A 13,953-nucleotide genomic window follows, 5' to 3' on the forward strand; every position below is an offset into this window, starting at 1 on the left:
TATCATTTTTTTTTTGATAAACTATCCGTAAATTTAATTAACTGCCAATTTTACTCGAGTGTATGCATTCATAAATCAGTAATATTTTTCTATTCTTACTTTCTTACTCAAGTCACAAACACACTAAAGTGTATATTTAGAACAAAAAAATATTAAACCATTATTAGGGCCACCATGCTGACGTTTATTTTAATTTCCATCAAGGATAAAAATGATCTGACCAATTTACATTTGCACTAAAAACATCTATATACGCAAGACAAGGCGTTGGACACAGAACTAATAATGAAAAGACTTGGACAGCAGGACTGCTCTACAGAATTTAGCATTAAGCCCCTGACCACTATAACCGCAAATCATACTTCACGTTGGTTAAAATTCTGGTGCACTAGTGTATGAAAATAGTTAATTAACGCCTGCTGTATGGCTCATTTTACATAAAGTTTTGGGTAACAAAAACATCTTTTTTCTATGATTTCTTTTTTTTTTATATACAAAAAAAAAAGAAAGAAAAAAGGAAATGGAGTATGGTTAACAAAAGGTGGCCTACTGCGTACCAAATGCACCGTTTTCACACATATCAGGGCCTGGGCATTTGTTTTAAATATCAGTGTTTTTAAATAACGTCGACTACAACCAAACATCATTTAGAGCAAGGTCGCTGCCACACTGAACAGAAACAAGGCTTTTGTTGACCTTGCTTAAACTGGGAATAGCTTTTGTATAATTTTTTATATACAACAATCATAACAGGTGTTTATAAATGGTGGACAAAACTGACACAAATGTAAGGAAAGAGTCAGAGTGTGTACACGTGTAAAAGAGCGATGTGGATCTTGAGTAAAGAATAAAGTCTTCACAGAATACACAAAGTTCTCAGTTCAGTTAAGAAAACAGCAGTCCGAGGCTTCAGCTTTGGAGTGGAGTCTCTATGTCTGCTGTTGAAGTGTGATCTGTTTCCTCAGCTGTCTGTGATTGCTGCTCAGCAGGGCTATCTGCTCCGCTCCTGAAATAAGGCACAACCACTCTCATTCATTGATAAGAGCACAGGGATGCAATCACATGAACACCCAAGGCATTAACTAGTACTAAGTCATGGTATTGTGGTAAATCACTGCTTACATCTGTTTGGGCAGTGTTTTTTTTTTTTTGCTTGCTTAATTTTCTATAATGGCAGCTTTGATAACAGCACTAACTAACTGTAATTCAAATGACAGATTTAAATTAATGCACATTCTAATAAACTATCATTCATATAATTGTTAATTTACAGAGTTAATGGTGGATAATGTAATATAGATAAGGTAATTAAACACATAATTATGTTATTTTATAAATAAAAGTGTCTAATTATGGATTAGTTTCTATAAAGAGTTTAAATAATAGTTAAAGATGCAGTTTCCAGTCTTCACATTTTGTATAGATCAGTACATTTTCCCTCATGGAAAAAAGAGGACATGTTAATCGAGATTGTGTGGCATGTCTTAACCAATAAGCAATAAGCACCACGTCCTTTGGCTCCAGCATCATCACACTGTAACTGTTAGTACATTTGCATGGAAGTCATAGGATTTTGAAGTTAATACAACAAAAGCAAACTGCAGGGACAGGGAAAAAAAAGAAAGCTGCTCACTTAAGATTTCATTCAATGCTCACTGCTTTAAAATAGGTCAGTCTGAACTCAAAATCAAGCCTTTTTTGCGATCTTTATAAGCACTGATATCCAATAAACAGTATAGATCTTTTGTTCTTTTTTTGCACTTTCATCCTTATGTTAAATTCACATGGGTTGTCTCACAGCTGTGTCTCAGGAGCATCTTTGCAAGAATGTAGTAAATCCACATAATACGTGTTCCACATACTACAGATAAATATTAAAACGTCATTATTTACCTGTCGTTGTTTTGTGACTTGTGGTCACTTTGCTCCTCCTGCTCCGCAGACTCTGGATCCTTAAATTCACTTTCAGAAAGAACATCCTTTTTCTCAGTTTCTGACTCTCCATTCACTGGTTTGGAATCTTGTGAAAAGGAGAGTGAAACACAACAAGGTAAATCCAAAAAAGACACGATCAGCGGGAGTACATTCAGAGCAAAAAGTTTCCTTCCATTCATTTTAAGAATGTCTTTCAATTTTCACCGGAGGTCTGACAGAGTGCTATATAATACAATACAATACAATAAAAGAGGGAATAATATTATCAGAATGAATAGGGGTTTACATTTTAGCAAGCTGCAAAGCCATAATATAGACTTTAATGAGACAATGCAGAGAACTAGACAACCAGAAAACAGGTTAAAATTTACCTGTGCTTGGTTCCTCCGTTTTATTTTCCTCTTCAACATTTTCTTGTGTTTTTGGTTTGTTTGTCTCCACCTTCCCAACAAATTGGAGTTTTAACTTGTTGTAGACCTCTGTAGCTTTTTCCATTACGGCAGTACTTGCCTTGTATCTTCGAATCTGTTGAATAGAGACCAAGATGAGTTAGCAGCAGACATTTCAAACTTTGCTGCATACAATCTAGAATTAGAATCAGCATCAGCTGATGCGTGGTAGCTCATGATACACTGATTTCAGCCTCAGTTCCATGGAAAGCTCTCCCAAACGGCATAAAAATGGTCCACATATGTTTTAGTTAAATGACAATTTGTACCAGTAACACATTCTGAAAAAGATATACTATAAATAAGTCTCATATGATTAAAGTTCTTTCAGTCATTAAACTTAGGTAAAGTCATTTGACTTGATTTCAGGACAAGTAAAAGAATCAAGTAAATTGGTTTGATCATAAACCTGTCATGAAAGGAATGATGTGCTAAGAAGTGTTAAGGTTTATTTAATATCCTTGGCTGCTATTTTTTTAAACTTATTTTCCAACTACATTGCTTTTAGCATTTAATGGTTTCCATTATGTTCCATGTAAATCTTTTTACCAATTGCTGTCAGTATATAATGCTTAAAAATCTGGTCTAGGTGCTCGAATGTAACATTAGCTTGCCAATATTTCAATAGGTGAAGAGTTCATTAAGGCATTTATTCTTTCTGTAACAACCAAAATATATGTTTGTGCCAAGTGCAGCAGACCTTTTTGAGTGTGGTGATGACATCAGAGTTCTTGTGTAAGATTTGACTGGTGACTGGTACAGCGCTCAGCTCCTCCAAGGCCTGTAAACATTTCTCAATGTCCTGAAACATAGAAAAATGAATTACTCATAGATAAAAAAATAAAAATAAAAATAAAAAAAAAACACCACAGTTTTCATTCTCAACTCTCAGGAACATTACAGAAAAACATAATTAAAAAGTCAATGCACACTTTGCAATATATAAACATGATGTGGGACTTCGTAACAGCCTGGTACACTTTCTAAGGTGCAATTAAGTGATATAACTTTGTCTACACAAGAATGTCACCAAATATATATTTTTTTTAAATCATATAAATTTCTTATGAATGCAAACATTTGGCGTGCTGTCTTTTAATTAAAAAAAAAATATTGTACTATAGAGACTATACCACATTGAGAGGCGATACAAACATATGGCTGCTACGGGAGAAAAGACTTTTTAAATATAAGTCATATAACTCTGTCAGTATGTCACAAAAAATAATAATAAAAAATAAAAATAAATAAATGAATAAATAAATAAATAATAATTCAAGCAGTCCCTTAAACTCAGCTGAGGTAATATAAACTTACAGGGTTGTCCACCTTCAGTGCAAACTTAATATCTGTGTGCAGCTTTTGGAGTTTCTCTTCTGGAGATGGCTCTGGAAAAATGCGACAGGATTAAAGTGAAAGTACGAGAAAAGCTTTACACACAATACAAGTTCATCTACAAAGTGTGCCATTCTAACCTTTTTTCTTCTCGACTCTCTTTTCAGGTGAACGCTCAGGTCGTCGTTTTGGCTTCTCAGGCTTAGACCTTATCAGAAAGAGCAGTCCCAATCAGAAAGAATCAACTCAACCAGTAACATGCGTATCTGCCAATATTTAGATTTTTTTTTACCTGGTTCTATGTTTTTCTTCAGACCGCTGCACATTCTTCTCTTTTCTCTCCCTTTTCTCTTTTACCACTTTTTCTTTCTTCTGTCTGCCTTTCTGGCTATCTTGACGTTTAGCTGCCTTTTTCACCTGAGAAGGAAAATCCAGTAAGTGGCGTTTTTATAATAATCCATAACCTGGAAACAGAATGCTTCATAAGCGTAATCTTGCCTCAGTGGGCGGTGGTGAATCAGAATCTGAAGGGGCAGGGATAGGAGGCGGCGGTGGCTTCTTGGACTTCTTAAGCGGGTGGTCGTCTACGCCTTCATCCGAGCTGCTGCTGCTGCTGCTGTCATCATCTTTCCGTCCTTTGTTCTGTTTTTCCTTCTTCTTTTTCTCCTCTTCTTCTTTCTCTCTTTCCCTTAACCGGCGAAGCTCTTCCGCCTCCTCCTTCTTCCTGCGCTCCTCCTGCTCCCGCCGGCGCTGCTCATCTCGTTTCTTCCAATCGCTGATTTGGTCCGATTCACTTTCACTATGAGAGCAAACACAAATCACAACATCGTCACACACTATGCGTTTAAGCACTCCTGGCATGTTTTAAATAGACATTCATCAACTACGAATTTTGACATTTCAGATCTCTGGTAACCAGAGTGTGTATAGAAAATACAAAATTATAACACTCGTATGTATGGATACAAATACAAGTGTATTATGAATGTCAGTGAATAAAAACCTATGGAGTTTACACTCAAGTCCTAGGTTCAAGGAAATCTGTCCTGTAAGACAAAAAAAAAAAACTTTTCAATTAACACTTTTGGTATGAACAAGCCTTGCCCACCTGTCACTATCTGAAGAGGAAGGAGCTCTTTCTGGTGCTGGTTTGGGCTTCCTTGCACGTGGCTTCTGTGGTGGCTTTTCTGAAAATATATAAAGGATACACTAATATTTTATGCTATCGTTCATCTTTCGCTTTTTTTTTTTAAAGGAGAGTCTTCTGTTGCCTTCTGTTGAAACTTAATTTATTAAGCTAAATAGTACAAATACTAAGATGTGCTGGTTTCACCTTTCTTGCGTGGCTGTGGCGCTTTTCTGGGTGGAGGATCAGATTCTGACTCTGACTTGGATCCAGACTGAGATTCGGATCCAGAGACAGCCGGCCGTGGCTTCACATCCTCAGAATCACTCCTGTCTCGCTTATGGTCTGACCGGGATCCTGAATCAGACTCAGAATCTGAGGACGCTTTCTAAAAAAGACATACATGGTGAGAGTCTATTTGAATGTTTCCTAGCTCGAAATGCAACGCTTGTTGTATTTCCCACCTTCCTCCTGCCTCTGCCCGCAGGCTTCCTGCCTCCCCGGCCGCTCGATTCCTTCTGTGGAGTGAAGTCCTAAGGAATTTGCAGATAAGTAAGGCTCAGTGAAAAAGTATATATAAAAAAAAAGTCACAGCTATAAGGATCAACAGTAAGGCAGATAGTAAAGAAAGCAGGCTAAAATATAATTTGTTAGTTTATTATAACAACGTTGAGAAAGGCCTTTTTGTTGTGGTTTACATTAGAAGAATTACATTTAAATAACTGCTAGAAAAACTTATACTTTGAAACATAGGCTGATTTCTGAATTACTGTAATACTGTATTACTCTTCCAAAGCTATGTCTACCCGCTGATCTGGTGATGGGGACGTTTAGGGGTGAAAACCTGACACTCACAAATGTAACGATAGTTTAGACAGAGAAGATACCTGATCACTGTTTTTGCCAGATTCTGACTCAGAGCTAGGGGAAGGCTCTGGCTCTGAGGGAGAGCCACTCTCCTCTTCATCTCGATCGCTGGACGATGCACGCCCTTTCTTTGCTGGTGGACGCTACCGCAGAGAAACCAAACAATGTGCCAGAATAAGTAACGTAAATCACTCTCAGACAGTGTTCTGAAGGTGTCAAATTAAACACATTACAGCTGAGGACTCTTTGCCTTTGTCTCCTTCTCCATCAATCTTAGATTTTGTTTATAGACGTAAACCAGATGCTAAACAGATGATTAGTGCTATATACTTAAAATATACTGTATAAACAAAAAAACAACACTATTTTTAATGCTTTTTTTTTTTTTTGTTATATACAATGCTTGCGAGCAAAAAATCTGTGATTCTAAAATATGTTAGTGAAAAATGCATTAAAAGATTTTTAGGATCCACCACAAATAACACAGTAAGTGATGTAGGTTAGCATTTAGCTACCTTCGGTGGAGGAGCTTTCCGTTTCACTGCTCCTCTGCCTTGATCTTCACTTCCAGAATCAGATTCCTCACTTCCTGATTCGGCTTTCCTCGGTACCGCCGCCTCTTCATCATCTTGCACATCACTTCCTGCTGCAGCTTCGTTGTCCTCACTCTCAGATGAGCTGGCAGGCTAATCATCAGAGAGTGTGATTAGTTATTCAAGCAAGAAGTTTTGACATGCTGAACATTATCCTTTTTGTGCTGAAGCCTTGAAAAGGTTATTTCATTGATTTGAGAGGAATGGAACCCTTGAACATGAGTTGCGTTAAAACAATACTGCGTGAGTCTCACCGGGTTGTTAGAAAAGGATATAAAATTTCTTTAAAAAAATAAAATAAAAATAGATGCGTGTCTAGTAACAAACTGTCCCCACACCCACACACCTCATTTACACATTGTCATTTCCCATTGCCTGCAACCTGAGTAGAAACATTAGATCCAATCTGGGATCACCCATATAAAAATACATGATGAATATAAAACAGGATAACATTTGTTCTCTGCAACTGCTTTCAGTGGTCCAAGGTTGGCAGTTTAGCCAGATGTAGAAAACCACAAGACAGTCCCAACAACATAAACTGCTTCTTAAACATCACATTGTAACAGATGGAAATCTTTAACGAAATGGAAAGTGACACATTCTGCAGAAACCATATACAAACAAAACAGAGAAGAACAAGCTGGCAAACAACTATAACAGGCGGATTTGCATATTATAATTATAACTTGACTTCAGCATGGCTAACCACAGATGCATCCAACAAGTGTTGGATGCATCTGTGAATCAATTGCATTTAGTTACATTTGCAGAAGAATACAACCAGATGTAAAGGAGGTTAGACCAAAAACTAGTGTGTAAAATAATGACACATTTAAAATGCACCTAAAGTTAACAATTCTTATTTCTTATAACTTACAGCAGGCGCAGTGTAAGATGCATGTGGATTGTTTTGAATTTCCCACAATCCTTCATTAAATCCTTTTCTTTTGTTTGGCTTCCCATATCGGTCCTGGTACTTCTCATAAGCAAAGAGGTCTTTTGGTGCAAGGAAGGCTCTACATTGTAGACAGAAAAAAAATGAATCATGGAGGACACCGTTTGCATAAATTAAGTGCAAATCAGTTCAACCACCACAACTTAAGTTAACAATAGAACACTAAAATTTCAGTTAAAATCAGAAAATAGAGCTGCTATAACCATTAAGGTGTCATATTATGCTTACACACAGCATTGTTTCAAAATACATCATTCTGTTTTACTTTACAGTACCCGCTCTTAGAAACAGGCCACACCTGGGCATGGAACTGCTCGTCAGCCACTGGTTCCATTATTCATGTATGTACAGAAATGGCTATAATTCCTGAATGGCCACACATGTGTCAAACCGTTTAAATTAAAGCTAAGAGTCATGACTTGTTAAACATGTTTCTACACATTAGTCACCACTGAGAATTTAAGAACACTTACGTTTCATGAGTCCCAAAGAAAAATATGGGAATTTTGTTAGGTGGCGGTTTCACAGCTCCTTCAGCCACATCTTCAATCTGGAACAGACAGAACAAAAAAAGGCATTGTATTAGAATGTATTCTCCCAATAAACAGCAACCAAAATAGTAAGGATTCAAAATGGCGTAAAAACAATCAGGAAGCGCCATCGAGACAAAAGTGATGAAAAAGTTCAGAAGAGAACGGCCAGACATATTTAAGCTTACAGGAAGTCAACCGAAAGTCAAACTACTTTTTACAACTATAATGAGCAATGAAAAAGCCTGACAAATAGGGATGAGCATGATCACTATACCTAGGTGGTGGTTCGATATGTATCACGATTTTATAAATATCCAGATTTAACATTATTTACAATCTGAAACAAACCAAGCAAATCATTTGCCGTGCTGCTTGCCAATAAGTGAATAGTTTAGAACATGCCATCTGTAGGATTTTAGAGGAACTGCAACTTTTGCCTCTTTAAATAAACAAATAATAAAGAAATTAATAATAATTTGGATTAGGCGGCATAGTGGGTACCTCCAGGGTCAGGGTTCGATTTTGCATATTTTCCTCTTGCATGGTGGGTTTGCAACAGGTACTCTGGTTTTCTCCCACAGTCCCAACACATGCAGATTAAGTTAATTAACGTTCCCAAATTGCTCATAGTGGTGAATGAGCATGTGAGTGTGTGTACATGCGTGCACTGCAATGGCATGGCACTCAAAAGGAATCATGACGCATTAACAAATTTGTACATGATCTATAATGTCAAACCTTGACGTGGATAAGCTACAACAGCAGAAGATCACATCAGGTTCATCTCCCATGAGACAAGAACAAGAATCTGATGCTCTTTAGGTACAGACTCAATGAAACTGGACAGCTCTTTTTACAATCCTCAATTGTCCCGGTTCAGTGACCCTGTATCCGATATAGTCTAAGAATTCTGTTCTGGCTGAGAAGAGTTGAACCCGATGTTGTCTTCTGCTGCTGTAGCTCATCTGTGTATCCCTGAAACCTTGTTCCTGAAGCCAACTTTACACAAATGAATGAATTAAGGAATGAATTAATGAATGAATGAAAATACAAGGCAAATGGAGACAAGTTAAAAAAAAAAATATATATATATATATATATATATATATATATATATATATATATATATATATTTATAAAACAAACATACATGAATATGAAACAATGAAGCAATTAATGAAAATCAACTACATCAACAGACTAATGCTGCATGATTTAATTTAAAAAATCCCTTTTTTATGTTGAAACATATTACGATTTGTGATAGGTAACTATTATATTTACCATTTTGTATACAACTGTGTTTATCTAGGACAAGGTTACTGAATTAAAATTTAAGAAGGTCCATTCAATAAAACTTCTTTGAGCCGAGGTCTGAATATCATGTTTGTATTAGGATTCAGATGTCTATATACGCAGTTATTGTAAGTCTATAAGAAATAAGCTATTTCCTTGTATTTGTATGGAACACAATCATTAATCAATCTTTAGTAAATCTTCATTTGCACGCTGTTGAAATGTATGCTGCAGTAAAATAATATGGAAGGTCTCTAGGTGCTCTGTCACACTGCGCTCTTAGTTCAGGTATTTTACATCCCCTCACCTCAGACTGCTGTGGATATGTTTGCTCTAACGACTGGTACTTTGTCTGTGGCCCTTCTTATTATTGCTCTCTGAAGGTTCATTTACCACAGTCGACGTTCCTTTGCATGGAATAAGCCATGCTTTGTAGCGTTTTTGGTTCTGTTTCTTTCGCACAGTTTATACACATATACACACTATATGTCTATATCTATGGCATCGATTGGGTTGGTTGAATGACGCGTATAGGCGTGCCTACCTCAAGGGAGGGGGGAAAAAAGCTAGATTTCTGGTATATTCATTATTGTCATTTAATTAAAAATGCTCTAGGATCCAGACAGAACCGTCACTAGATCCGGATCTGGACCACGGTCAGCCAATTGGTAATGCCTGATCCAAACAGCATAGATGTTTAGATCATACGACTTAGTCACTTTGCAAATAATAATAAAACAAAAACTAATACTTAAATTAATAATAACTGAATTATTGAAACTCCTGACTGTGTATAAACTGCCTGTAATAAATTGCAGTACTTTGCGAATAAATATTTACAGAGGTCCATATCGCGATTTAAATTTTTTTTTGATAAATTGTGCACCATAAGTGACATTATAAGTGAAAGAAGAGCCGCAGTAGTGTGTGGAAACGGATAGGACTGAGATAAAAAAAAAGAACCAAACAATAAGCAATTATTTGGTAAATTATTTATTATAATAATAATAATAATAATAATAATAATAATGTCGATTTAATGCTAAAGCTTACATGAGTTATTCTCGGCTGCTTGGCTATCAGGCTTGTGTGCACTGCAGTCAGGCAGTCGATCAAGCTTGTGAGCTCTCACATACAGGTAAGCTAACTGGTTAGCTTGTTACCTGTATTTATCTGCATTAATCATTTAATTAAAAGCCTTTAAAACATGCAACATGTTTATGCATGGTAAAATTCGCACCCCCTTAGGTGCAGCCATAACTGCGGGGAGGGGGGTCTAGCCGGGGGGGTGTGCACCAGAAGAAAGCTAATGCTATCGCCTCAATTCACTCAGCTTAGCGTACACTTTTCCTACCCGTATCCGACTAGCTCCGCCTCTAGCTCCCTGATTGGCACAGAATGCTGTACCCACGAGCCAATGAGCTAATAGTATCACGGTTCAAGCAACTAGCGAATCCTCACATGGAAAGCGGGATAACAGTAGCCAATCATAACCCAGGACGCGATGAGACTCGGAATACAGGTGCGCGAAAGAGGTACAAGAACCCCAAAACCTAAAATGTCCACTCAGTTTGTGTTCGCTTGCTTACCCGAGCCGGCCAGTGAGGGTAGCCCTTCATTTTAGCGAAGACAAGATCCCCGGGTCGGAAATTGTGCGGCATTTTGTCGCTTGTTTATGCTCCGTGGTGGTGTTTTCTTAGCTTAATCTCCGGTGTCGTGCTGTAGCCCGTCTTCAGCCAGACCATAGAAACCTCCACAGCGAGAAGCTAAGGCGGCTGGTCCCGGGACCAACTTCCGCTAACCGACAGCAACAGCCGGATGTCCCGCCTCTCTGACGGCGTTCATTGGCGACACCGCCTGTTGATCTTTTTCTGATCCAATTAAATTTTACAGTGTGTATTCACGGTGAAAGAGCTCGGATTATTATAATGAAGTGGAAACATTTCAAGCAGCGGAACAAAAGTGAGAGAATGCAGAGGAATACTTCGTTTTTAAAAATGTATTATATAAGACAAAAAGTTCAAAATACTGTTTAACAATGTGAAGCAAATAATATCTGATTAAAGATGTAACACTGGTATGTCTGCTCAGGGCCACGAGCTAGAATCAACAACAAAGGTTCAGAATGTGTAAAGCTCTATACATACATGCAAGTCATATCACATTATGAGAACAAAATAACGAGAGTATTTCTACCCCTTAAAATCCAGGCTATATTTTATCAAATATATTATTATTGTTACCCTGTATACCCCAGGCTACAGGTGCCTTACCGTAAACTCCCATATAATCAATAAATTACTGTCTTGGAGTTAGAATAGCAATATAGCCGGTATAATATATTATAAAAGAAATATTCTCTGTATAGATTTACCATAAAAAACTCATACTGCAATAGCAAAAGGCAATCTGTTCCCAAATGGTTATAAATTATTGTTAACAACTACTGTATCCATCCAGCTAAGCACCTCTGTAATCCAACTAACAGGGGTAGTTTAGGGGTATCAGGGGTGATTACCATTGTATCTATTGTCATTTTTGGACCTTGTTAAGACCTCCGGTCACACACTATGGGCAATTTAGGAATGCTAATTACTTTAACCTGCATGTATTTAGGAAACCCACAAGGCACAGGGGATGCACTCAACCTCCACACAAAGACCTGAGGTGGGAATCGTACCCTAGTCATTGGATGTGTGAGACCACAGTGCTAACCACTACGACACGGTGCCACCTTTAATTCTGTGTGTGTGTAGAGTTCTGCATGTTCTCCCTGTGCTTTGTCGGTTTCCTCCAGGTACTCTGGTTTCTTCCCACAGCCCAAAGACATGCAGATTAGGTTGATCAGTGTTCCCATGTAGTGCCCTGTAGTGTGTGAATAAGTGTGTGAGTGTGTGATGTGTGCATGTTTGCCCTGCGATGGATTGGCACACCGTGCAGGGTTTACCCCACCTTGTGTCTGGAGTTTTATGGGATGGGTTTAAGGATTCGTGTGACCCTGTATAGAATAAGAATAAATGATATAGAATATGAATGAATAAATGATAAGGAATCAGTTTTTACAGGCTCAGAAACAATCAGAAGTAGGTTACATATTTTTTTTTTATCATTAGGCTGAAAAATTAAAAGTTTTAAGTAAGGAGAAAGCACAAACTTTAGGAGTGGCCAAATCAACTATTTGGTCTAAGGCATACATTGGTAGGCATGTTATATGATGTTTGTTTAAACAGGCCTATAACTTAAATAAACACAACAACTTCCCACAATTGCAGTTCTTACTTTGAGAATCGCTGACGTCAGTCAGGCCAGAAAGCTCCTTAAATATTAGCCAAGCTTAATTTTAATTATTGGGTCTCTGTCTGATAATACACTTATTTTTTATATTGAAGAATTTGTTTAATGTGAACCTTTTTATGCTCTTATAAAACTACCAAAGTAATCTGTTTATATCAACAGGAGGAGGCGCCACACGCTCCACACTCTGGGCTGGGGAACAGTAAGTAAAATACTAGCGACCCTAGCGTACAGGATGTACAACAACACAGTATTTATAAAATTTCAAATGAAGTTGCCACATACACAGCCATACACAGTATGGTAAGCAGTGAAATGCTTCTACAGCTCCCTGTGACCTAAAAAGAAAAATATATTTGCAAAAAATGCATTGCACTGCAGACAACAATTAAATTAAAAAATCATATTCCGATAGATAAATAAGATAGTAAAAAAATATATATAAAGTTTAATCTGAATGTTTTAAAACAATATCTACAAGGTTGAATATTATTGTTGTTTATGTAACATAGACGCTAAGATGATGAAAGAGCAAGAAGAAGAAAAACAAGAAATATGTAGCTTATAGTCAATTCATATTCTACTATTATTATTATTATTATTGTTGTTGTTATTATTATTAATATTATTATTATTAATAATAATATTATTATTATTATCCAGATTGAACAAAAAGTAGAGGAAGAAGAAAAAGAACAAAAAATATGTAACCTAAAGCCAATTTATATTCAGCTAGTATTATCTCATCTCATTGTCCCAGCCGCTTTATTCTGTATACAGGCTCGCGGGAGGACTGAAGCCTATCCCACCAATCTCACACACACACACACACACACTTATTCACATAGTACAGGCAATTTAGCAACACCAATTACCCTAATCTGCAAGTCTTCAGACTGTGGGAGGAAACCAGAGTACCCGGAGGAAAATCACCAAGCACAGGGAGAACATGCAGATACCATGCACACAGAGACGGGAATCGAACCTGGCTGGGAATGGAACCCAAACCCTCGATTTGCAAGGCCACAGCGCTAACCACTAAGCCACTGCAATATAAAGGAATGATATAGCTTAAAATCAATTAATATTTCACGCTTCTTCTTCTGCTTATTATTATTATTATTATTATTATTGATGATGATCTCAGCACAGTATCTTTTTTTTGTTAACACTGCAGCCTGCACCTTCGTGTTCCACCCTTGCACACAGGACAAAGGTCACTTGTGCATGGAGTGTTTATGTCCTTCCTGTGTTTGGTGGGTTTCACCTGGGTAATCTGGTTTCTTTCCACAGTCCAAACACATGCAGAATAGCTTAATTAACGTTTCCAAGTTGCCTGTAGTGTGTGACTGGGTCTTTAATTGTGTGTGTGTGTCTGTCTGTCTGTCCTGCGATGGGTGTACCCCGCATTGTGCCCAGAACAGGTCACAGACGCCCATCACCCTGTATAAACGGACGAATGAATGAATGAATAAATGATCATGAGTTGTCGATGCAGTTAAACATCCCCGCCGATAGGGGTCGCCGCAAGCACGCGGTAATGAAACACCATTTCCTGTCCGGAGTG

At 37.5% G+C, this 13,953-nt stretch overlaps 1 protein-coding gene across 1 annotated transcript; it reads right to left on the reverse strand.

Annotated features, from left to right (window-relative positions):
• Window positions 1-160: 160 nt before the first annotated feature.
• On the reverse strand, window positions 161-10,903 carry hdgfl2 (HDGF like 2). Its single transcript, XM_053512497.1, has 16 exons — window positions 10,682-10,903; window positions 7,737-7,813; window positions 7,186-7,324; window positions 6,228-6,398; window positions 5,733-5,855; window positions 5,310-5,378; window positions 5,053-5,233; window positions 4,828-4,906; window positions 4,218-4,518; window positions 4,012-4,136; window positions 3,860-3,927; window positions 3,702-3,772; window positions 3,085-3,186; window positions 2,307-2,460; window positions 1,894-2,020; window positions 161-1,006 (listed from the first exon to the last, which is right to left on the reverse strand). The coding sequence occupies exons 1-16, from the start codon at window positions 10,751-10,753 to the stop codon at window positions 910-912; spliced, it is 1,956 nt and encodes a 651-aa protein (XP_053368472.1). The 5' UTR covers window positions 10,754-10,903; the 3' UTR covers window positions 161-909.
• Window positions 10,904-13,953: the final 3,050 nt, after the last annotated feature.

This window comes from Clarias gariepinus, chromosome 15, assembly GCF_024256425.1.
Source record: "Clarias gariepinus isolate MV-2021 ecotype Netherlands chromosome 15, CGAR_prim_01v2, whole genome shotgun sequence".
Taxonomy (NCBI): Eukaryota; Metazoa; Chordata; class Actinopteri; order Siluriformes; family Clariidae; genus Clarias; species Clarias gariepinus.